The sequence below is a fragment of the Dasypus novemcinctus genome, chromosome 15 (genome assembly GCF_030445035.2).
Source record: "Dasypus novemcinctus isolate mDasNov1 chromosome 15, mDasNov1.1.hap2, whole genome shotgun sequence".
Lineage (NCBI taxonomy): Eukaryota > Metazoa > Chordata > Mammalia > Cingulata > Dasypodidae > Dasypus > Dasypus novemcinctus.
Window position 1 is genome coordinate 14,478,404 of NC_080687.1, and position 25,219 is coordinate 14,503,622.

At 43.5% G+C, this 25,219-nt stretch overlaps 1 protein-coding gene across 1 annotated transcript; it reads left to right on the forward strand.

The window, feature by feature from the left end:
* Positions 1 to 1,006: 1,006 nt before the first annotated feature.
* Positions 1,007 to 23,951, forward strand: C1QTNF9 (C1q and TNF related 9). Its single transcript, XM_012523145.4, has 4 exons — positions 1,007 to 1,077; positions 10,900 to 11,090; positions 14,977 to 15,039; positions 17,428 to 23,951. The coding sequence occupies exons 2-4, from the start codon at positions 10,922 to 10,924 to the stop codon at positions 18,195 to 18,197; spliced, it is 1,002 nt and encodes a 333-aa protein (XP_012378599.2). The 5' UTR covers positions 1,007 to 1,077; positions 10,900 to 10,921; the 3' UTR covers positions 18,198 to 23,951.
* The last annotated feature ends 1,268 nt before the right edge of the window (positions 23,952 to 25,219 follow it).

The window sequence follows — 25,219 nt, forward strand, 5'->3', positions numbered from 1 at the left end:
AAGGAAACAGGCGTTGTGAGAGCAGGTTGGGGCGGGGTTGGGACATGCCCTTTTCCTGCAGACTGCATTCTCCAGTGTGGCCTTCTACAGTCACATACAGTTCTCGGCACCCCTAAGAATAGGGCAGTGAGTGCTGGGTAAATTTGTCCTCTTGAAACTGTTTTTAAGTTCAAGCGAAATGGTGGCAAGACACTGTTAAGTATCAGTGATTACATCACATTGAAATTAGAGGTTTCACCGTGTTTTTTCTTGGTGGCACATAGATGGTTGCATGTGGGTGAAAAGGGATTGAGTACTAAATCCTTAAGCACATGAATGCCAAAAATTAAAATGAATCAGGCAATTTTGAAAGATCCACTTAAATCAGGGATTCTTAGAAAAGGGTCCGCGAGCTTGAATTGAAATTCAAAAAGCGGACAAAGAAGAACATGCAGCAAATGGACACAGAGAACAGACGTCTGGGGGGTGGGGGGAGGGAAGGGGAGAGAAATAAAATAAATCTTTAAAAAAAAGAAATTAAAAAAAAAAAGACTTTCTTGTGGGGACATGTTGGTGCAGGTGGGGTGTATTTATTAAATAATACACAGTATAGTGTGGACTTAGTAAGGGGTCTGTGGTTTTCACTTGACTGGCAAAGGGGCCCGTGGAACAAAAATGGTTAAGAACCCCTGGTTTAAATGATATCCATCCTAAAGGGTCCAGGATCCTAAAGGGTCCAGGATCCAAAAGTGCCACTTCTACAGTTGTGTCCTCTTGCCCCGTTACTAACCCAGTGGCAGCTGAGAGCCTGCTCAAGCAAACAGATGGCTGCGTTCACCTTCATTTTATTAAAAAGACCAAAAAAAGGACCTACATTTTAAAAAATAAGTGGTATAAGATTGAAGATGCGCTAGTGTTGCTGCAATTTTTGAAGCTCTTCCAAGACATCTTGTGCCTTGCTCTGTTCCCTCCCCTTCCTGCTATTTTGCAGCTATAGCCACTAGGGAGTTGCTTGGCAGGAAGGCTTGGTTTCATTTAGTTTGCCTGTGATTCCCGATCTCCACAGCACCTGGGTACAACTCCAGCCCTGGAGTCCAGGTAAGTGTATTAGGTAAGGGTAATTCAGTCTAATGCAGCCGGGTCCTGAGACAACTCGGACATTATCAATGTGTAACAGTCTTGCTTAATTATTTGCAAAATAGAGGTCTATAGAGTTTGGGGTAGGAAAGGGGTAAGCCGTTTCCAAAATTCATTTTTGAGGAAGAGGCTAACCCAGAGATAAAAGCAGATTTGGAAACTCTTCAGCCAGAACTTTACAAATTGGCTAGGGAGAGGGATAAAAATAATTAAATCAGAAAAAGTAAAAATCTTAATCATACACTTTCTAAAGAAGCTCGCAATAAAGTTATTTTGCACAAACTTTAATTCACACATTTTTATATTTTTGGCTGTGTTAATTTATGCAATGTAGTAAAACTTCCCTTCAATATGTAATAAGATTCATAGACTCAAACCTAGGAGAGATATTGGGAAATTAATGCATCTCTCACATCCCATGCACAAGGACTCTGAGACTCAGGACTTTGGTGACCCAGGAATGGCAGGCTCAGCTAGTTTTTTGGCAGGTCTATTGAATATTAACATTTGGGGAAGTAAGGATCTTATACACAGAAACACTTAACTTTTACCATGCACTAGTACTATGACGTGCTTGGAGAAAATTACTCTGAAGGGGTAATTGGTGTCTTTTCTTTTTTTAATATATGCCCTCCCCCACCCTGAGATGCTCCTTTGTCTGTCTGCTTGCTGTGTCAACTCGTATATGCTCATTGTCTCTGCTAGTTGTGTCCGCTTCTTGTCTGCCCATTGTGTCTGCTCATCTGCTTCTTTTGTTTCGGAGACACCAGGGCCTCCCATATGGGAGGTGGGTGCCCAACTGCTTGAGCCACATCCGCTCCCTTAACTTTATTTTTAAAGAAGTTTTCGATTACAGAAAGGTTACGTCAAGAATATAGGTGATTCCCATATACCCCACCCCCTCTCCCTCTCACACTTTCCCTTTTTAATGATATCTTACATTAGTATGGTACATTTGTATAATTCAAAAACAAATATTGAAGCATTTCTACTTACCATGGTCTATATATATATATATATATAGTTTACATAATGGTTTACACTTTGCACTGTACAATTTTATAGGTTTTGACAAAATGTATCATGGCCTGTATCCACCATTGCAATATCATACAGAACAATTCTAATGCCCTAAAAATGCCCCCTATTCCACCTATTCTTTCCTCCCCTTCCCCTCAGAAACTCTGGTGACCACTGTCTTTATATCAATGTTACAAGTTCGTCCATTACTACAGTAATATTAAGTCTACATTGGTCCAGGGTTGCATTCTCTCCTTATGTTTGCTCATTTTCCAATCTTGAGGATTTGGTGATGGTGATGTCCACTCTGCTTCAGACTGAGAGTGGGCTTAGATCTTTTGGGGCTGACAGAAGGAAATGTTTTGCTGGCAGTTGTATATACTCTTTGCTTTTTGGGATGGAGATTGTCCATCATCTTTTTTTTTAGTTGTCTGGGCGAGTCAAATGAACTGAAGAGTAGGTATTGGCTGCAACTCTGCTGAGATTCAGGGCTCAACTGGCATATGAACAGACCAAAGATTTAAGTCTCTAGGACATGTATTTAATGAGCATAGTGCTAATTATAAGTTCAAATAAAAGGGGTAGAATAATCATATGTAGGGAAATTATAAATGAGCCTAATTGTTACAGTGAGAGAGTAGGTTATATATTCCAAGGTAAGGCTCACTGACAAGGTGCTGATTTCAAGGGATTTTTGTGCCCTGCCTATAGTAGCCAGATGTCTCTAGAGCCCTCAAGAGCACCCAAGTTTGAGGCTTTGTTTACTGTGGAAGTTGGTGAGATCCTCCTGAGACATGCATAAGTGTAACCTGTGGAATGACCTCCTAACTCACTTTAAATCTCATAGCCTAAAATCTCTTCTGTATTTAATGTTCCCCCTTTTGGTCAAGGTCTTTTTCCAAATGCATCACTGGTTGGCAATTGGTAACAATATCTTGGTGCCAGGGAGGTTCATTCCCAGGAGTCATGTCCCATGCCATGGGGAAGGTAGTGAGTTTATTTGCTGAGTTTGTCTTAGAGAGAGGCCACATTTGAGTAACAAGATTTTCAGAAGGTAACTCTAAATCAATAAATATTATTAGGCTAAGTTTCAATTTTGCAAGAATAAGGTTTATAAGTACAAGCTTTAATATTGAGAGTTTGGTATATTGATCTGTTTTCTTTTATTATGTAGTCTAGAGATTTTTGCCACACTGCTAGAGATAAAGGAGGATTCCCTAGGATTGGAACTTAATATTTTGTTGGTTATTGTGTGGGTTTTACCCACTGAGATATTACCCTATGATCACATGTATACATTAATATTCCATAGAGACATGCCCCACATGGCACATTTCCCCACACATCCCTCCACTACTGACACCCTGCACAAGTGACCCTCCCCTGCCATAGTTGCCAAAAGAATACTTCCACAATTGTACACTCAACCACAGTCTTCTACCTCCCCAGAATTCACTTGTTCCTTCCTCCAGCCCTCCTGCAGTTCAGTGGATAGCCAAACCCACCCCATCATACTCACACTCACACTCCAGCATCATTGACTTTATTCATATCACTGCACCAATGTATTAGTCAGCGAAAGGGGTGCTGATGCAAAAATACCAGAAATTGGTGGGTTTTTATAAAGCATATTTATTTGGGGTAGAAGCTTACAGATACCAGTTCATTAGCATAAGTTACTTCCCTCACCAAAGTCTGTTTTCATGTGTTAGAGCAAGATGGCTGCCAACATCTGCAAGGGTTCAGGCTTCCTGGGTTCCTTTCTTCCAGGGTCTTGCTTCTCTCTGGGTTCAGGGTTCCTCTCTTCCTGGGGCTTGCTTCTGTTTCCTCTGTGAGCTTACTTCCTGGAGCTCCAGCTTAAGGTTTCAGCAACAAACTCCAACATCAAAAACCCCTCAACTCTGTCCTTTGTCATGTCTTTTATTTGTGAGTCCCTGCCCACCAAGGGCAGGACTCAATGTCCTAATGACATGGCCCAATCAAAGCCCTAATTATAACTTAATCATGCCCAGGGACAGACCAGATTACAAACAATCCAATATCTACTTTTGGAATTCATAACCATATCAAACTGCTACAATCACCATCACCCCCATCCACCTTATCACAGATTCTACCCAGATTGAGCATTGGTTTACCACTCTACTTACTTTCTATCTCTTGGTAACCTATCTTCTAGACTCTATATCTGTGAGTCTGCTCAATATCCTTAGTTTATATCAGTGAGATCATACAATACTTGTTCTTTAGTGACTGACTTAGTTCATTCAACATAAGGTCTTCGAGATGCATCCATGATGACGCCTGCATTGATACTTCATTCTGTCTTACAGCTGAGTAATATTCCATTGTATGTATATATCACATTTTGTTTATCCATTCATCCATTGATGCACACTTGGATTGCTTCCAACTTTTGGCAATAGTGAATAATGCCACTATGAACATTGGTGTGCATATATCTGTTCACATACCTGCCCTCAATTCTTCTGGGTATATTCCTAGTAGTGGGATTGCCAGATCATATGGCAGTTCTACAGTTAGCTTCCTGAGGAACCACCAAGCCATCCTTCACAGTGGCTGCTCCATTCCACATACCCACCCGCAGTGGATGTGTGTTCCTATTCCTCCATATCCTCTCCAACACTTGTAGTTTTCTGTTTCATTTTTTAAAAATAGCAGCCAGTCTAACATGTGTAGATGATATCTCATTGCAGTATTTGCATTTTCCTAATAGCTAGTGATGTTGAGCATCTTTTCATGTGCTTTTTAGCCATTTGTATTTCCTCTTTGGAAAAGTGCAAATCTCTTGCCCGTTTTTTAAATGGATTGCTTGTCTTTTTATTTTTGAGATGTGAGATTTCTTTATATATGCAATTGGTAACACTTTATCAAGAGATTCAGAAGTTTAGGTAAAGCACAGGAGAAAAACTCAGAAATAAGACGTTAATTAAGAAAGAATGGGAAACGGACTTTGGCCCAGTGGTTAGGGCATCCGTCTACCACATGGGAGGCCCGCGGTTCAAGCCACGGGCCTCCTTGACCCGTGTGGAGCTGGCCCATGCGCAGTGCTGATGCGCGCAAGGAGTGCCCTGCCACACAGGGGTGTCCCGTGCCACAAAGGGGTGTCCCCCGCGCAGGGGAGCCCCATGCGCAAGGAGTGCACCCATAAGGAGAGCCACCCAGCGCGAAGGAGGGAGCAGCCTGCCGAGGAATGGCGCCGCCCACACTTCCCGTCCCGCTAATGACAACAGAAGCGGGCAAAGAAACAAGACGCAGCAAAAAGACACAGAAAACAGACAACCGGGGGAGGGGAGGGGAATTAAATAAATAAATAAATAAATCTTTAAAAAAAAAAAAAAGAAAGAACCTAAAAACAAACAGAAAAAGCCCAATGGCATCCTCCCATTAACCTGTCAGTATGTCATGTTTATGAGATCACAGCAACTTGAGACACAGACCGAGGACTTTTCAGGGTCTCCCATTCTGTGAACTTCAGTGTTCAGCATAATGATTGCACCTATTCTCTGTGCATTCATGTTGATTGTATGGTAAGTCTATGGCAGTGGCTATTGCCTGGTTTTTAGTATACCACCTAAAGTACTGCATTCCCAGACAGCCCTCTGAAGAAATACTGCTCCCCTGACTGCAGATGTCCAACAAACCTTCCTCACTTTGCTGGACATCTGTAGTCAGTTAGTCCAACCTTTGGCAGCAGAAGCATTGCCTTAGTTAGTGTAGTAGTTTGATATTGTTTATAAATTCCAAAAACAGATACTCGATTTTGTTTATAAACTGGTGTTTTCCTCTGGGCATTTTAGAGTGTTTTGGAGTCAGAGGTTTCACTTTTACTTGATTAAATAATGATTAAGTCTTCAATTGGGCCAAGCCAGTAGGACGTTGAGTCCCCACCCCCTTGGTGGGCGGGGTCTTAACAGAGAAAGCACACAGGAGAAGAGGAGTTGGTTGGAGTCTTGAGGCTGGAGTTTTTGAATGCTGGAGCCCCAGGAAGTAAATACAGAGAAAAGCAGATATGTGAGGCAAGAGAGAAGGCTCTGTTAGACACAGCAGAGGCCCCAGGAAGAGAGAGACCAGCCATTCACCTTACAGTTTACAGCTGGCCTTGTGGAGAGAGCAGTGCAGCTGAGCCTGGAGAGAAACAAGCCCCAGGAGAGAGATGAGATTTACCCCAGCCTACAGCTGATATGGGAAGAAGCTGGGGCCACAGAGCCTTATGAGGAAGAGAAAGCCTGAACCCTTGCAATTAGGATGTGGGTTTAGCTGTGTAACAGAGACCCCAAATAGCGGTGGCTTAAGTGTGTTAGTAGTGACCTCCATCATGTCAAAGCCTGAGCTGGTAAGTCCATCTGCTCCATGGAACTGTGGGCCAGGATTTTTCTATGCCTGTATCCTTGTCCTTCTTTGAGGAGTCCAAGATGCTCACCACCACATGCAGTCTCCAGCTTCAGGACCAGGGATGGGGTCTTCCTTTAAGGTCATGGTCCAGAAGCTGCACATATCACTTTTGTTCCCTTCCACTGGCCAGGATTTGGTTTCATGGTCATATCTGGGCTATGAGCGAGGCCAGGAAATTTTGTGTTTGTTTTGGGCAGCCATGTGCCCAGCTGAAACTTCTCATACTGTGGAAGAAGGTGATGAAGGGTGTTGGAGATGATTTGCAATCTCTGCCTACAGCACTGTAGGGCAAGGATTAGATTTTCCACCCAGTCACCTCCCCCAAAGGGTAACTTTCACACAGTTGGAACCAGGATGCTAGTATATTCATCCCTTCACCTATTTTTTTTTTTTTAAGATTTATTTCTCTCCCCTTCCCCCACCCCTCCCAGTTGTCTGTTCTCTGTGTCATTCACTTTGTGTTCTTCCATGTCTGTTTGTATTCTTGTCAGCCGTACCAGAAACCTGTGTCTTTTTTTATTGCATCATCTTGCTGCATCAGCTCTCCATGTGTGCGGTGCCGCTCCTAGGTAGGTTGCACGTTTTTCACGCAGGGCAACTCTCCACATGGGGCGCACTCCTTGCACATAGGGCTCCCCTATGTGGGGGACACGCCTGCCTGGCACGTCATTCCTTGCGCCCATCAGCACTGCACAGGGGCCAGCTCACCACATGGGTCAGGAGGCCCAGGGTTTGAACCCTGGACCTCCCATATGGTAGGTGGATGCTCTATCAGTTGAGTCAAATCTGCTTCCCATCCCTTCACCTATTCATTCAGCAAATACTTGACCATGAGTTACCAAAAATACAAAAGTGGAAAGACGCAGTAGATGACACCAAAATTCTCTAACTCAGAGTGCTGCCTAATAAGTGGCCATTTGTGTAGGTGGGGTGGGGTGGAGCACAGATTTTCCAGCAAGTCAGAGTAGGGAGGGGAGGCTACTGCAGCAATCCAGCGAAGAGAAGAGGGATGGCCGGGAAAGATGGGGGACAGGTGAGTCTTGGCTTTAGTGCCTTCTGGGAAAAGATGAAACACAGGAACTAAAAGCAGAGGGTTAAATTGTTGTTCAACTAATGAAACACCATAAAAGCCCCAGGGCTTTGTGAGAAGCATAAATGTAATTTGTTTCTCTTTTAAAGAATATATTGATAGCATTTCCACAGTATTCTTTATACAAGCTCTTCTAAATTTTCTAAATCTCTTCTAAATTTTCTTATTAGAGAAAGTGCCATTACTTACTTCTCTGCTGCTTTGGGAGTAAAGCATGTTCATTTATTAAAAATTTTTGTTGAAAGGTGTCTACTTGCCAGACACAAGATGTAAGCCTTGTTCTTGTAAATGAATTATAGAAGGATGTTTGTTTTTATGCTAGGTCTTCTCCAGCTGGAGAACAAAATGGGAGTTTACCCCAATTTGACACCTTTATGAGCTTGTGATCTTTTTATTACTGGAATAATGAAGGATTTTTTTTTTTTTTGAGACCACGTATTTTGAAAATTTTAAAAGGGAAAATACTGACTCTTCAAAAAGGTTGGTTGGTGGAATTTGAGATTTGACTGCAACCAGATTAAGCATGGAATTTGGCTCAAAGAAAACTCGACTCAATTTCCTGAAATGGAATGAGTTTGTGACTTCAAAGGGAAACATCTGCATTTCCTTTTCCAAAAATACTCTATTTGTAAATGGACCCTATGATATTTAGAGGATTCCACAAGATGGCATGCAAATCCTTTGGATGATAAAGAGTCTAGCAGGTTTTTAAAATATGTACCTAGAAATAATTTTATAGACACTATACAAAAGATCTAGTTTAAAAAGAAAAAAATTCTTTCTTCATTTGCATATATCTGCTTATCATCTTTATCAATATGCATATATAATTGCATAGGTACATTCATATTGTGCCTATGTAGCATTTTGGTCTACTCTTCTTTGTAAAACACCACATATATCTTTTACAAATTTCTGTGTGACCTTTATAGTTATTTCAGTAGTTACATAGTATTCTTACTAAACCCTCATCACATTATGCAGTGCACACATTTTCACCATAGGTAATACTGTGGTTACTATCTATGGCAGATAATATTTGATGATTGAGGAGAATTCTAGGAATGGAGTTACTGGGTTAAAAGTATGGACATCTTTTGCTTTTTAGCTTTCCAAGAGGAAATATGATGGATTTGGCTTCTGGCCAATTGCACTAAACTTATGTTATTTTTTTTTAGGTCTAAAATAGCCAGCACAATACATTCATTCCATTGAACAAATGCTTATTCAACCAGCAGTTCCAGGTTTAATTTTGGGAATACCATAACAAGGAAAATATAGTTGGGAGGGGAAGCCAACTTATATGATTGGGGGAGCCAATCATATAATCATATAGATAGATGTAAAACCCCAACTAAGAGAGAGGTTAAGAAAGAAAAAGGCATGGTACTGTGTGCCCCTTAGTGGGAGAGAGTTGATCTCATCTGGAGTATTCTAAAAATCCCTCATGATTCAGGCTGCTGCCACAGGACTTTTACATATGCCCTTCCCTTTGTTTGGAAGGCTTTGCCTAATTAACTCCTCCTTTCCAGATCTCAGCTCTGACAACACCAGCCAGGCATTGTCCTAGCTCCTGGTAAGGCCCCACTCTCTTCATGAACTTGGAAACCAAGTCGATAAACTTAGAGGTGGGCAGCATTATGAGAGGAGAAAAACTTAGATTGCTCTTCTTCCAAATCATACGACCTTTTTCACAGAAGCCTCCTATAAAAACCTTTACTCCTCGGAATGCATCTCAGCATAGGGCACACTGGGCATGTTTCACTATTTATAGTGTACTTTCATACACATTATGATCACATTCGATCTTTTTTTTTAAATTTTTTTATTCCTTTTGTAAAAATATTACATTCAAAAAATATGAGGTCCCATTCAACCCCACCACCCCCACCCCAGCACTCCCCCCCCCCCCCAGCAACACTCTCTCCCATCATCATGACATATCCATTGCATTTGGTAAGTATATCTCTGGGCATCGCTGCACCTCATGGTCATTGGTCCACATCATAGCCCATACTCTCCCACGTTCCATCCAGTGGGCCCTGGGAGGATCTACAATGTCCGGTAATTGTCCCTGAAGCACCACCCAGGACAACTCCAAGTCCCGAAAACGCCTCCCCATCTCATCTCTTCCTCCCATTCTCCACACCCATCAGCCACCATGGCCACTTTTTCCACACCAATGCCACATTTTCTCTGTGGACCTTGGATTGGTTGTGTCCATTGCACATCTATGTCAAGAGGAGGCTTAGATTCCACATCACATTCAATCTTTACAACAGCCCAATCAGAAAGAGAGGTTTTATCTGGCTCAGAAAAGTGGCTTGACCAAAGGAAAAGGAAAAGAATATCCTGACTCCCTCATTGGCTTTTCCATTGATTGCTCTCCATTCAGCCTGGTCCCATCAAGTGTGTTACCTTCTGAGAACCGTTTCCTTCTGATTTTAATAAGGTTTTAAATCTTGCCTCCCCTGACCGTGCTCTGCATGTCTTTGAATAATGCTTTTACTATCAGAAATATTTTATGACCATTAGTGTTATTTTCTGATTGGAACATGAAATAACTTGGATCTTCATTAGTATATCATAAGAGAGTTACATTTATGTGCTGTTAGAAGAAAGTATATTGATCTTTATCAGGCTTTTCTTGTTTCAATTCGTGGCTGTTATTGATTTTTCATATGTGGAAATATACCTACCTCTTCTGTTGGAAATAACATTTAAAATTAAGCAAATTCTGCGGAGAAGTGGCTCAAGCGGTTGGCCTTCCACCTACCACATGGGAGGTCCCAGGTTTGGTTCCCAGTCCCTTCTGGGGAGGACGGGTGGGACAGCGAGCTGACCCGATGGGCTGGCATGGCGGGCGGATGAAGCAAGGTGACACAACAAGATGACACCATGAGATGACACAACAGAGACACAATGAGGAAGCACAGTGAGAGACACAGCAAGTGGGGTGCAGCGGTGGCTCAGGAGATTGGGCGCTTCCCTCCCACATGGGAAGCCCCAGGTTTGGTTCTCAGAGCCTTCTAAAAAGAAGACAAGCAGACAGTGAGTATAGGCAATGAGGGGAAATAAATAAATATAATATAAATAAATCTTTTTAAATGTTAAATTAATTCTAACTTAAAAGGTTTTTATAGGTGCCTGTCTCTCATAGGGAATGGTTTACCCATTTCCCACTGTGAGGAGCAGAGGCTACATCTGCAGAACCGAGGACAATGTTTCTCCTTTCTGTTTGCATTTCCCTCTTTCAGTTCAGACTCTGCCTTCTGAACCATGAGAATCATCTGGTGGGTGCTCCTTGCCATTGGAATCTGCATGGGGAGCATAAACTCACAGGACACATGCAGGCAAGGGCACCCTGGCATCCCTGGGAATCCTGGTCACAATGGTTTGCCAGGAAGAGATGGACGAGACGGAGCAAAAGGTGACAAAGGGGATGCAGGTATGCACCACCTGGGGACTTCAGCTCCCCTATCAGCTTCCCCTTTCCTTCCGTTTATTTTTTAAATCTCATTCATTCATCCATCCATATAGTCATCCACCTACCCATTCCCCCTTCCTGCATCCATCCACCCACCCACCTAGCGAACATTTTTTGAGCGCCCACTGTAATGCCAGACTCTGCTCGGTACTGGGGTATGGTAGCCTGGAAGCAACTTCATTTCCTCTAGCCACTGCCCTGCACGTCTGTCTTACTGTATACTATCTCCAGCAAATCCAGACCGTCCAGTCACTTCTGGGCATCAGACAAGTCTCATTTCCAAGAAGCAATAAGCTCAGTTCAAGTTCACTGCAAAACCTCAGTCTTCCTGAAACCAAGTCTTGTGGATTGGCGAGCGCGTGTCTGTGCGTGTGGGTGCCCGTGCGTGTGTTTGTGTGTACAGGTGTGTGTGCGTGCACACTCAGCAACGTCTGTGTCTTCACACACCCCCACCTTAAGTGCCCGTGCTCCTGCCCGACTGCCAGGACTGCCATTGACCTCAGAGATGGAGCCGGGTGGGGAGAAGAGGAGGAAGATGCGTCGTTGGCACTCTGTACTTGGGCGTGGGTGCCCTCTGAGCCATGCCTCCTGCTGGTGTTTCTCTCATGCGGCACTTCAGGGCTCTCCACGGGTCGGCACCGGCCTTGACCGTGCACAAGGCCCTCCCCACCCAGCTGTCCGGGGACCTTGGGCTTCCTTGACCTTGAGCGTGGCTCCCCTGCAGGCACCCACCCCACCTGCAGGAACACTCGACACCTTCACCCCACCAGGCTCAGGGAGCCCTGGGCTTCTCTTTGCTCTGCCATCCAGGCACCTTCAGCCGCCTCTTTAGATGCTTCTGGCTGGAAGTCAGGCGTGGGTCTCTAAGACCACAAGCCCCAGGTCACAGCCGTACCTGGCTGCAGTTGCAAGGCAATATTTCTGCAGCTCAGTGTGCTTCTAGCAGGGGCCTTGGAGGGGGGGAGTCAGAATGGGGTGTTCATGTGTGTTTTATTTCTCAATAGATGGGGTTTTCATCCTTTTAATTTTTATGATCAAATATTTTATATTTGCAAAAGGAGATAGAGGAAAGTGGCTGTGGCTCTATCAGTTGGTCTCCCATCTACCATGTGGGAGGCCCTGGGTTCATGTTCCCGGGGCCTCCTTGTCAAGGCAGGCTTGCTCACATTCCGTGGAGAGCCACTGGCCCACAATGCTGTGGAGAGCCGCCTCAGCAAGGAGACACAATGAAAAGGGAGACAAGTAAAAAAACACAGAAGAGCGCGCAGCAAATGGACATGGAGAGCAGACAACAAGCAAGCCGCAAGGTGGGGGGGAATCAATGAAAAATAAATACAGACACACAGAAGTATGCACAGTGAATGGATACAGAAGAGCAGACAGCAAGCAAGCCACAGGGAGGGGGGATTAAAAAAAAGGAGATATAAATGATAGGTATGAATGATAATTAGAAAGAATGAGGGAGGTAGATAGATATAGGTAGATGATAGATGGACGATGGATACATAATAGATTAAATGATAGATAAATGATAGATAGATACTAGATAGATAAAGATATAGATAATGATGTTAAACAAAGAGGAATAGGACAAACGTATCCAAGAACAGATTTTTTTTTTTTTTTACCTCTGCCCTATTGAATCTCTCTCCTCCTCTCCAAGGGTATCTATTCTTTCAAATTTTAGATGTTTCTTAGAGCCACAGGTGTTTTACATATTTTATAGATAGTTCATGTGCATTATATATTACATATATATTTCTTAGGAGGATATTCAACCACATTGCTCACACTGAAAATTAACTTCAGGGGAGCAGATGTGGCTTAAGCGATTGAGCACCTGCTTCCCACATGGGAAGTCCCAGGTTCAGTTTCTGGTGCCTCCTAAAAACAAACAAGTAAACGAACAAAAAAGCCAACTCAGGGGAGCTGATGTGGCTCAGTGTTTGAGTGCCGGTTCCCACATACAAGGTCCTGCATTTAATCCCCAGCCTTGGTATCAAAAAAAAAAAAAATTAACTTCATTTTTCCCTTTCAAAACATATTTGTGTGTATGTTCTGTAAACACATTTCTTAGTACATCACCCATATGTAATTTATAAACACATAACTACACATTAATTAGGGTACATGTTCACATCTTGCTAGAGAAGATTTACGATCAGAAGTTTGTAGGTTGCTATGCTAGAGACAGAGAACTGAGAAGGAAGCAGCGTAACCAAAAGGAAGTCAGACAGGGAAAACATGCACTTCCAAAGTGGGATAGGAAGGGGGTGGAGAGGGAAGGGAAAGGAGGACCCTGGGTCACCACAGGGTCCTGCCTCAGGACCTGGAACCTGCCACCCCTGGGTCAGTGGGGCTGACCCCCAGGCACCTCTACTGCTGTGGGCCAAGGCCCTTCTGTTTTTCCTGGGTGGCCTTCTCCATGCCTGGAGCCGCTTCCCACCTGCTGAAGATGGAGCTCAGCGTAGCACTGACCTCGGTTTCTCAAAAGTTAAACAAAGAATTGCCATGTGACTTGGCAATTCCATTTCTAGGTATATACTCAAGAGAAAGAGAAAGCAGAGTCTCAAACAGATACTTGTACACCCATGCTTATAGCAGCATTATTCACAATAGCCAAAAGGTGGAAGCAACCCAAGGGCCCATCAACAGAAGAATGGATCAACAAGATGTGGAGCAAACCCACAATGGAATATTATTCACCCAAAAGAAAGAATGAAGTCCTGAGACATGCTGCAACATGGAAGAGCCTTGAAAATATTATACTCAGTGCAATAAGCAAGCACATAAAGACAGATATTGTATGATATCACATAAATGAGATGTCTAGAAATATCAAATTCACAGACAGAATGTAGATTAGAGGTTCCCAGGGGCTGGGGATAGGGGCAAACTAAGTCACACCCAGCATATAAATGGCCCATGGTTTTGAGGCTAGAAGTCAGCAAGGCAGTGCTTTCTCCCCAAAGAATTTACATGCTGGTGGTGGCTGTCGACAATCCTTAAGGTTTCTTGGCTTTTATCTGTGCCTCCTGTCACACAGTGATGTCCTCTCCTTCTGTGCTTGGGTGACTCCTGGCTTCCAGGGGTAAGGACTCATTCAGTGGGGCCATACCTTAACTAAAAATAAGGTCTTCAGGAGATCCTATTTACAGTGGGATCCTCAGGAATGGATTAAGGTAAAGAACACGTCTATGTGGGGGTACTTAACAATCTACCACAATGGGGAAGGGGAGTATATGCTTGGTGGATCCAGAGTGTTTATACATAAAAATGTAAAAGTCCCCACTCAGCTGATGTTTGCCACCTGGGTTTCCCATGCCAACTAGACCAGTGTAATTCACCACCAGCCTAAAGCGCTGCTCCTGCAAGATTCTTCCAGAGTCACCTTTCTGTCCTAAAGAGTGTCATGCAGCCAGGGATCACCTAGGTGTTTGGAGGTCCTAGTGAATTTCCTACTCCACCTCTCCACAAGAGTGATGGAAAAGGAAAAGAATTGAGACGGTCTCCCCAGTCCTTCAGCGTTCAGGTCCCTTGTCGTGTGCTCATCACATGAGAAGAATGCCACCATGCTCCTGCTGCACACCCTCCTTCCTCCCTGACTTCCTGGGCACTCCTGGTGCACCTTGGAGCTGGGTGCTTGGGAAGTGCAACTGGCTCTTTTTATACTTCACTCACTGGCCCTGCTGCTCGTTCCCCCTGCCTCCCTCCATCCCCATTTCCACGGGGCAGAACTGGGGATCACCCCCATGACTTTCAATAGATGTTATTTGATGGACACCAATGCTTAGAAAAATCTGAATTGGAATCTTAACCCCTGCCTGTTTTCTTCTTTCCCACTCAGGAGAACCAGGACTTCCTGGAGGCCCAGGGAAGGACGGGATGAAGGGCGAGAAAGGAGAACGAGGTCAGAAATTGTTTTCCTATTTTACCATGATCTAACCCTGAACTATTGTTTTAGTTTGCCAAAGGGGTGCCGATGCAAAGTTCCAGAAGTGGGGTGGCTTTTATACAGGGGATTTATTTGGGGTAAATGCTTCCAAGGCTGTGAAAAGTCCAAACCGAGGCACCATCAGAGATGCCTTCTCACCAAAGTCTGCTACTGTTGACGCTGGCGTGCTGCCACGTGGTGGAGCAGGACGGCCGCCGATCTCTGCTGAGGTCTCTCCTTTCGCCCTGAGCTCACTGTCTCCTCTTGCGCTGCTCCATGGGTGCAGCTCTTGGGGGCCTTGTGCTGGAGTGATCCTCTCTCTCACATGCAGAATCCAATGTGCCGGCTCCCTTTTTCCTCTGCCCCTCTGTCTCTGTGTCTCCCTTTATGTTAGACCCACCAAGAAAGCAGAGACTCAACATGAGTCAGCCCCACTCATCTGATCCAGTCCAATGGGAGTCACCCCCAGGAATGGATTCATTATACAAATAATATTTCTCTTTTGGGGATTTGTAAAATAATTTCAAACTGCCACAACTCTCAATGAATTAAACAATAATCATTAAGTGTTGACCATGAGCAAGTCCTTTACTAAGCTCTGAGGAAGATGCAAAGTCAAAGGCAACATTGCCTTTGCCTTCCGGAAACTCATGATTCGGTGCAGGGGCTGGCCAGCTTTTCCTGTAAAGGGTTGGATTGCACGTATTTTCAGCTTTGTGGGTCATATTGTCTCTGTCACAGCTAGTCAACTCTGCTTTGTAGAAAGAGCAGCCAAAGACATTACATAAATGAATGAGTGTGGCTGTGTTCCACTAACCTTTATGTACGAAAGCTGAAATTTGAATTTCATCTAATTTTCGTGTGCCATGAAATATTACTTGTGGCCATTTAAAAATGTCACGATTCTTAGCTTGCGGGCCATTCAAAAACAGGAAGCAGGGCGGATTTGACCTGTGGGCCACAGTGTGCTAAACCCCAATTTAGTGGCCGTGCGTGGAGGAGTGAGACTGAATTTTGACTCTAGATTGGCAGCGACTCAGGGAGAAGGTGGCACTTGAATTGGGCCTTGAAGGGTAGGGAGGACTTGGCAGTTGGACATTGGGAGAATAGAACAGTAATATGGAAACCAAGAAAACTTTCACTCTGTGCTAGATTGTCTAAGTGCTTTTCAGGTATTGACTCACTTACTAAAACAGCCCCATAAGTTGGGCATTATTATTACCCCAATTTTATAGCTGAGGACACAGGCATAGGAGGCCAATGAGCTTGCCTGACTCCCACAGTGCCTAAGTGGTGGAGGTAGGACTGAATCCTGGCATTTGGCTAGAGAATTCATTTCTATGCTCACAACCAGGGGCAGTCCAGGTGGGGGGAGCAGGGAAGCACCCAGTGCCTTAGTCTTCCGGGGCCGATGTAACAAAACACCACAGACTAGTTGGTTTAAACAACAGAAATTCATTGTCTTGCGACTCTGGAGGCCAGAAGTCTGAAATTAAAGTGTCAGTGGGGAAGAGTCTGTCCCTGCCTCTCTCCTGGCTCCTGGTGTGGATGGCAAGCGCTGGCATCCCTTGGCCTGTGGCAGCGTCGCTTGGCTCTACTTAACCTCTGCTCTACTATGGCCAGCTCTTTCGCAATCTCCGTCTCTCTCTTCCTGTGTTAAAATTTCCTCTCTTTGTAAGGACATCAGTCCTATAGGATTAGGATGGGCCTAATCCAGTTTGGACTCAACTAACAACATCTTCAAAGACCCTATTCACAAATAAGCTCACATTCCCGGGACCAGGAGTTAGGACTTGAACGTGTCTTTTTTGGGGAGACATAACTCAATCCATAACACAGAGCAGGTTTGTAGAAGGAAATCTGTAGGATTGCGCAATAGGATGGGGAGATTGGACAGGCAGGGGCTGGCAGGAGAGAGCAACGAATGCCACACAAATGACTTTATTTCACGTTCTCTCCATTGAGGACGGTGTTTAGGGATTGTCACATAACTGGGGCTGAGTTAACTGAAAGCAGCCTTAAGAACACTTTCTGGAGTTAGCCTGACTTTGGCAGGCATTCTCTACTCAGAAGAGTGTGCTCTCTCAAGGCTGAGCATTCTTTAGAGGTCAAAATGGTAGTCACAGCTGGTCAAGAGCTGTAACTTTGAATGCGAGCCCTGACACCAGTTTGGTAGACAGGAATCAGACGGTATTTAGTGTATTTACGGTTGTGTGTGTGCATTTGGGAGTAAGTTCATCTTCAAACCCTGAGCACACACGCTAACTGGGCATTAGTTTATCGTGTTTGCATGTTCTGTAATAGAAGATCCAAGTTGTTTTCCCTGAGGTCATCTATTCCTTTATTCTTTCTTCCTCCATGTAGGAGCCGATGGAAGAGTTGAGGCCAAAGGCATCAAAGGTGAACAAGGCTCAATAGGACCACCAGGGAAACATGGGCCGAAGGGTTTTGTGGGCCCCATGGGGGAGAAGGGCCTTCGAGGAGAGACTGGCCCTCAGGGGCAGAAGGGGGGTAAAGGGGAAGTGGGTCCCACCGGCCCCGGGGGCTTGCAGGGCAATGCTGGGCCTTCGGGTCCAATGGGTCCGCCTGGCCCTGTGGGTCCCATTGGGAAGCCTGGTCCCAAGGGAGAGGCTGGGCCCTTGGGGCCCCAGGGGGAGCCAGGAGGCCGAGGAATGAGAGGCTGGAAAGGGGATCGCGGCGAGAAAGGGAAAATGGGCGAGACTCCCGTCCCACCCAAAAGCGCCTTCACGGTGGGGCTCACCGTGCTGAGCAAGTTTCCTTCCTCGGATGTCCCCATTAAATTTGATCGGATCCTATTTAATGAATTCAACCACTTCGACATAGCTACAGGGAAATTCACTTGCCACATCGCCGGGGTCTACTACTTCACCTACCACATCACTGTTTTCTCCAGGAACGTTCAGGTCTCGTTGGTCAAAAACGGGGTCAAAGTGCTGCACACCAAGGACAGCTATATGAGCTCCGAGGACCAGGCCTCAGGGGGCATGGTCTTGGAGCTGAGGCTTGGGGATGAGGTGTGGCTGCAGGCGAGCGGAGGAGAGAGGTTTAATGGCTTGTTTGCCGATGAAGATGACGACACCACCTTCACAGGCTTCCTCTTGTTCAGCAGCTAAGGACGGGCGAGAGCGGGTGCACTGGCCCCATCATCCGCCAGAATCGGCTTGGTGAAGGAGGCATCGGGGGATCTTACTGTACTGATTAGTCTAAGTATTGCAATCATCTTAAAAAGGTGAACATAGGAAAGTTATTCTTAAAATGGAATTTTTTGACACCATTTTTCTGAGAATAAACTTAAAAATCTGCACGGCATTTTATACCCTAATATTTTTCCTCATTTCCATTTTCTGAAGAATCCTTTGCATGCTTGTTTTTTCCAGTGGGAAGAGTGTTTTGAGATCATTTGAGTTCCCTGGGAGGCATATCATGATTTATCTCTCATCTGTGTACCTGAGGATGCCAGGGAGAAAGAAAAGGAAAATATTTACTCTCTTTGATGACCGACAGGAGTTTTAAGCTGGTAACAATGAGGTATCCCAGGAAACTGCAGAATACTTCGCTCATTTTCTCACTTTCGGTTTAATCACCCTTCTATTCAGCAACTATTTGGTTAGTAAGCCATTTTTCAGACTCATACAAGGCTGACTGAGGAAAAACAATTCTCAAAAAGCACACCATCGAAGAGGCCCAGGAAGAACCAGTAATTGCACGACATGGCTGTTAAGGGAGTTGGTAACATGGTCAGGAACAGGGGAATTTCCTTCTCTCCAGGAGCCAAATCAGACTTTTTCTAAGACCATCTTGTGCCGTCACTATTTCCCTTCTAAAGATTTTGAATGAGCTATGCAAGAAAGGAAGAAAGGTTACCAAACAGGGGCACCGCAAGGAGTTACAGTTCAAAGCAGAGGATAAGGATGGATTTCTTACGAAAGTGGGATAAAAAGGAAACTTTCCTTTCAGGCTTAGTGTGATGTTTTTTGTTTAGCCAACTACCATCCACTTCTTTTTCTGGTAAAACTATCCTAACGTCCACTCTCAGACCAGGGTGGAAATGTGACTTTGGCCTGGCCAATCAGAATACCGTCTTCCTCTGCACATGCTGATAATTTCCACAACAGCACTTGACTCAGAGTCAATGAGACGCAACCTGTTCCTTTCGGTGGGCCTGTTGAAAATAAGGTCTGATTTTTCCTTAGCTAAACTTAGAACTGGGAGGACGAAAGCACAAAGCCAACCACCTTGCTAATCTGTAGAGCCTGAGAACAAAGTCAAGCCGAGCCTAGAGGTAACCCAGTCTTGGTGACATGGTTTGGGCCCCTAACTCTAGCTAGACCTGAAGTGGGAGCCACTCCTGGACTTCTATGTTGTGAGAGCAAACACATTTTCTCTCTCTCTCTTTTTTTGGTTGTTGTTTTTACAACCACGTGCATCTAAAAGCTTTTTGTTTCTTATTATAGCTTTATTGCGTATAACTGATATACCAGACACACGAGACAACTATTATGTGATCTCACGTACATGAATTATCTAGAATAAGCAAATCTATAGAGACAGAAGGTAAATTAGAGGTGGGAAGGGGAAGTTATTGCTTAATGGGTACAGAATTTCTGTTTGGGGTGATGAAAAGGTTTTGGTAATAGATGTTGCACAACATTGTGAATGTAATTAATGTTGATGAAACATACAATTAAAAATGTTGGAAAACCGACTTTGGCCCAGTGGTTAGGGCGTCAGTCTACCACATGGGAGGTCCGCGGTTCAAGCCCCGGGCCTCCTTGGCCCGTGTGGAGCTGGCCCATGCGCAGTGCTGATGCGCGCAAGGAGTGCCGTGCCACGCAGGGGTGTCCCCTGCGTAGGGGAGCCCCAAGCACAAGGAGTGCACCCATAGGGAGAGCCACCCAGCTCGAAGGAGGGAGCAGCCTGCCGAGGAATGGCGCCGCCCACACTTCCCGTGCCGCTGATGACAACAGAAGCGGACAAAGAAACAAGACGCAGCAAAAAGACACAGAAAAACAGACAACCGGGGGAGGGGAGGGGAATTAAATAAATAAAAATAAAAAAATCTAAAAAAAAAAAAAATGTTTAACACTGCCAAATCTGTATATATGTTACCACATTATTATTTTTAAAAGACATTAAAATAATAGGGAAGGAAATCACAACTTATATATGTATCATGAAACATAGAATCTATAGTTAAAAAACACTATCGGTATCCTATGGGATTTGTCTTAATTACATTTCATTTATCATCATCATTATTACTTGGGCTTTTTCCCCCTATTAGACAAAACTGAAAGCAAACTCCATTAAAACTATTGTTTTGGACAACCAGCAAAATGGGGGCAGTTTAAGGAGCTCCTAGATTTAGCTCATGCCACAGGGCAGTTAATAATCACCCAGAGCTATCTAAAGCATCTGTTTGGGGGCTCCAGCAGCCTAGAAGAGTATCCTGCAACATCCTTGAAAGAATGGAAGGAGGAGACGGCCCATCTGCAGAGACGATTTGTGAGTAGAGCACTCCACGCCCAGGAGGCCGGGGGCCATCCTCCACTGGTGACACAGGCACCCCCGGAGCTGTTCTGTGGCTGGAACTGGAAGCTCCATTTCCCAAAAACAGGGGAGGAAGAGAAGGTTGGCCGTTGACTTCACTACTGATTAGTAAATTCAGCTGGCTAAAGTATAACCGTAAGAACAGCTAAAGTTTGAACCCGTCCAAGTCGGAAAGAAGCCAGTAGCTGCCAGTGATGGTAGAGACCCATTTCTTTCACCCAGGTCATCCTGCAGCCCTGGCCTAGGCTTCCCACTCTAGCAGGGAGGAAGCTGGTGGGCCCTGCACCAGCCCCTCCAGGTAACTGCAGGTACATTTGGCTGGCATTGACTGAATAGTGGGAAGTCTACCGGGGCAACTGCAATCATTTTGAATGCACACTGCATAGACTCCTGCCCACACCTGCAGCTCCATCCCCGCCTCAGGCAGGGGAGAAAGGGGTGTGAAGCTTCACCAGTCTCTGGCAAACTACAGTCTAGGCCTGCATGACTTGGATTATTACACATGCCTGTGGCTCTGTCCCTAACCCTGGCAAAGGAGAAAGTTGGGAGAAGCATCATTGGTCCCTGGGGCAATGAGGGCAACTTGAACCTCCACAGCTTGCAGCACCAACTACATCCTTGGCTCCTACTATACAACCAGCAAGAGAAAAATGTCAAGAAAGCCTAAACTGAAGAGAGAAACTATACCCCAAATAAATACATCTAGTAAGCCAGATGTCAAGACACCAACAAAAAATTACAATCCACACCAAGAAACAGGAAGACATGGCCCAGTTCAAGGAACAAGATAAGCTTCCAGATGACATAAAGGAGTTGAGACAACCAGTCATGATATTCAAATAAATCTCCTTAATAAATTTACTGAGTTGACTTAAAGTGATTAAGAATATTACAGAACACATTAGATAAGCACAAAGAAGAATCTGAAAACATACAAGAAAAATAGCAGATCTTATGGGAATGAAAGGTGTAATAAATGAAATTAAAAATACACTAGAATCATATAATAACAAATTTGAAGAGGCAGAAGAAAGGATTGGTGAGCTTGAAGAAATGGCCTCTAAAGGCAAACATGCAAAAGACAAGATGAAGAAAAGAATGGAAAAAGTTGACCAACTTCTCAGGGAACTATGTGACAGCAAGAGATGTGCAAATATATGTGTCATGGGTGTCCCAAAGAAGGAGAAGAGAAGAGAAAAGGGGTGGAAGGAATATTTAAAGAAATAATGGTAGAAAATTTCCTAACCCTATCGAAGGGCATAGATATCCATGTCCAAAAAGCACAATGTACTCTCATCCAAATAAATTCAATTAGACCAACTCCAAGACACAACTAATCAGAATGTCAAATGCCAAAGACAAAGAGAGAATTCTGAGAGCAGCAAGAGAAAAGCAATGCATAACATATAAGGGACACCCAATTTCTCATCAGAAAACCATGGAGACAAGAAGACAGGGCTGGGATATATTTAACGTACTGCAAGAGAAAAAAACCTCCAGCCAAGAATCTTATATCCAGCAAGATTGTCTTTCATAAGTGAGGGTGAGTTTAGAATATTCACAGATAAACAGGAACTGAGAAAGTTTGTAATCAAGAGACCAGCTTTGCAGGAAATACTCAAGTGTGTACTACAATTTGAAAAGAAAAGACAGGAGAGAGGGGATTGGAAGAGAGTCTAGAAATGAAGATTATATCAGTAAAAGTAACAAAAAATGTCAATAGTGGTGAAAATAAAATATGATAGACAAAATCCAAGTATTTTGGAATGAACTTAATGACAACTATAAAGAACTTGTATTCAGAAAACTGTAACTCATTCTTAAAAGAAATTTAAAAAGATCTAAATAATTGGAAGAACATTCCATGCTCACCAATTAGAAGACTAAATAACATTAAGATGTCAATTCTACTAAATTGATATACAGATTCAATGCAATCCCAACAAAAATTCCACCAGCATTTTAAAAATAAATGAAAAACATGATTATCAAATTTATTTGTAAGTGTAAGGTGTTGTGTATAGCCAGAAACACCTTAAAAAGGAAAAAGTGAAGTTGGAGGACTCTGACTTCCGGACTTTAAATCATATTACCTAGCTACAGTGGTAAATACAGCATGGCACTGGCATAAAGACAGACACACAGATCAATGGAACCAAACTGATGGTTCAGAAACAGTCCCTCTTATCTATGGTCAAGTGAGTTTTGATAAGCCTGTCAAACCCACCCAGCTTGGGCAGAACAGTCCATTCTACAAATGGTGCTGAGAGAATGTGAATATCCATAGCCAAAGAAGGAAAAAGGACCCTTATCTCACACCTTATACAAAAATCAACTCAAAATGGATTAAAAAAACCTCAATATAAAAGCAAGAACCATAAAGCTTCTAGAAGAAAATGTAGGAAAATATCTTCAAGATCTGGTGGTAGGTGGTAGATTCTTAAAGGAGATAATAGGAGAACTGAGATGTACTACTAATGTTTAACATATATAGACGTTTTACTTAACTTTAATGTAAAAGTATGGAAATGTGTTGATGATAACACATTATAGTGAGTAGCAACTGATTTATAAATGGGAATGTGGCTGAAAAGGGTAGTCTAGTGATATAAAGGCCAATTGAACGAAAGCTAGAGAATAATCTAGGGACTGAATAACACAGTAAATCCAGAGGTGGATGAGAATTGTAGTTGATGGCACAGATGCAAGAGTGTCCTTTGTGAGCTAGAGCAGGTGTACATCACTATTGCAGGGTGGTTTGAATGTAGAGAAATACATGGGAAAAATACAACTGGAGTGACCTATGGACTGTGATTAATAGTAATAATGTAATATTCATGCCTCTACTCCAAAGATGTACAGTGTTGATAATGGGGGAATATGGAAAAAGTGTGCCAAAGATACGCTATGGACCTGGTAATAGTCTAATGATATTATCTCATAATCTATAAAAAAATATTCTACCATGTTGTGGTGAGTTGATAGAGGGGTGCTGTATGGGAATTCTGCACATGTGCATGATTATTTTGTAAGTTTACAACTTCTGTCATAAAAATATATTTAAAAAATAATAATAGGGTAGGTTGGGGGAATATACAACAAATGTAAGGTAGTAAGAATTTGGCAATATTCTCTCATAATTTGTAACAAATGTCTCACAACAATGCAAGATATTGGTGATAGGGTGAGGTGAGGTAGGAGAGCTCTGTATGATGTTATCTATATTTGTTTTATAAGTTCACAACTATTACTATACACTTATTATGTATGTTTATGTATGAGTGGTATACTTCAATACATTAAAAAACAAAACAAAACTATACTGTTTGGGTGGTGATGTGCCCCTCTCTTGACCTTCACTTCTGGCCCTTTGGGACTTTAGAGAAGATTCCTTGGACTGCTCAAACCATACAGGCAATGCTACAATGAACAGAGTTTTTATCCTAGAATCAAAACAGAGAGGGTGAGATAAGGCACTAAAGAGAACTTCAATTAAAGCACATTTTAAAAGATGGTGATTGCTGTTTGCTGTGCAATAAAGAGGTACTTAGGTTCTTGTTATTAACACAACTCACAGCTCTGGTGTTCAAGGCAAATGAATCATTCTTTAATTAGTTTATAGAAGCCCACTGCCCTCAGTACCCTCCTCATTCAGACACTGTTCTGCAGGAATTGTTGGGTAACTAGGTCTTGGGCAAAGCAGAGGTGGAAATGTAGAGGCATTGGTTGAAGGTAGAAGTAGCAGGCTCCCTTTCCTTTTTACTCTCCTAAGGGGTCTTATCTGCTTATGCCCAGTCTACTGGATTCACTTCTGCAGAACGGTCAGTTCTCAAGGGGTTCCGTGATGATTTTCCATTCAGTGGTCTCACCCCATGAGAGATCAGGAAGTGGCAGGTTTCTGAGCCCGGCCCATGTGGTAGGGCTTTGTCCAGGCAAAACGTGAGAGATGGTTGGCTCCTGGGCCATCCCTTTTACAATAATCGGTTTATCTCCACTTCTTTAAAGCCACTGGAGCTTCTCAGAATAAAACCGTTTTACAGTTAACAAAATCTTTTCATTCAGTCCCTACTCAATCCTGTAAGGTAGATAAAGCACCTATTACGCTTTACTTTATGCAGACTAGTAAATTGAAGATCTGGAAAGCTTCATCACCCAGACATGAATCAGGATGCTGCCTCCAAAGTATAGTGTGGTTTTTGCTAAATTAGAGGCAGCTACAGGTGTCCAAAGATTTCCGCACTCTTTTCCACAGCAACACCATTCTATACTCTAACCCCCCAAGTCAAAATATCGTAATGCTTCTCTACCCACCTTCCCCCAAATATTTCTATTCCCTTATTATTGACTTAAGTTTGGCAAAATCTGCCCTGTAGAAATTCATATTGTAGATTACGTCTATAAAAATTATACCTCAAAATGGATAAAGGACAATCACTGATAGTAATTTACTCAGGTTCACACAACCACACCTTCGATATGGGTCACACAGTATATTCAATTTAAACCATCTTTTAGGGTAGGGGTAGAATTATTGCCAAGTGTGTTTGATTGCGTGCGGGAGGTCCTGGATCCAGACTCAAGCTTT

What these genes read in the sequence shown, in the direction of transcription:
- C1QTNF9 (XM_012523145.4), top strand. Translation starts at nt 10,922, where the DNA reads ATGAGAATCATCTGGTGGGTGCTCCTTGCCATTGGAATCTGCATGGGG. An exon ending in AGGTGACAAAGGGGATGCAG is followed by an intron (nt 11,091 to 14,976) that starts GTATGCACCACC and finishes TTTCCCACTCAG; the next exon opens with GAGAACCAGGACTTCCTGGA. An exon ending in GGGCGAGAAAGGAGAACGAG is followed by an intron (nt 15,040 to 17,427) that starts GTCAGAAATTGT and finishes TCCTCCATGTAG; the next exon opens with GAGCCGATGGAAGAGTTGAG.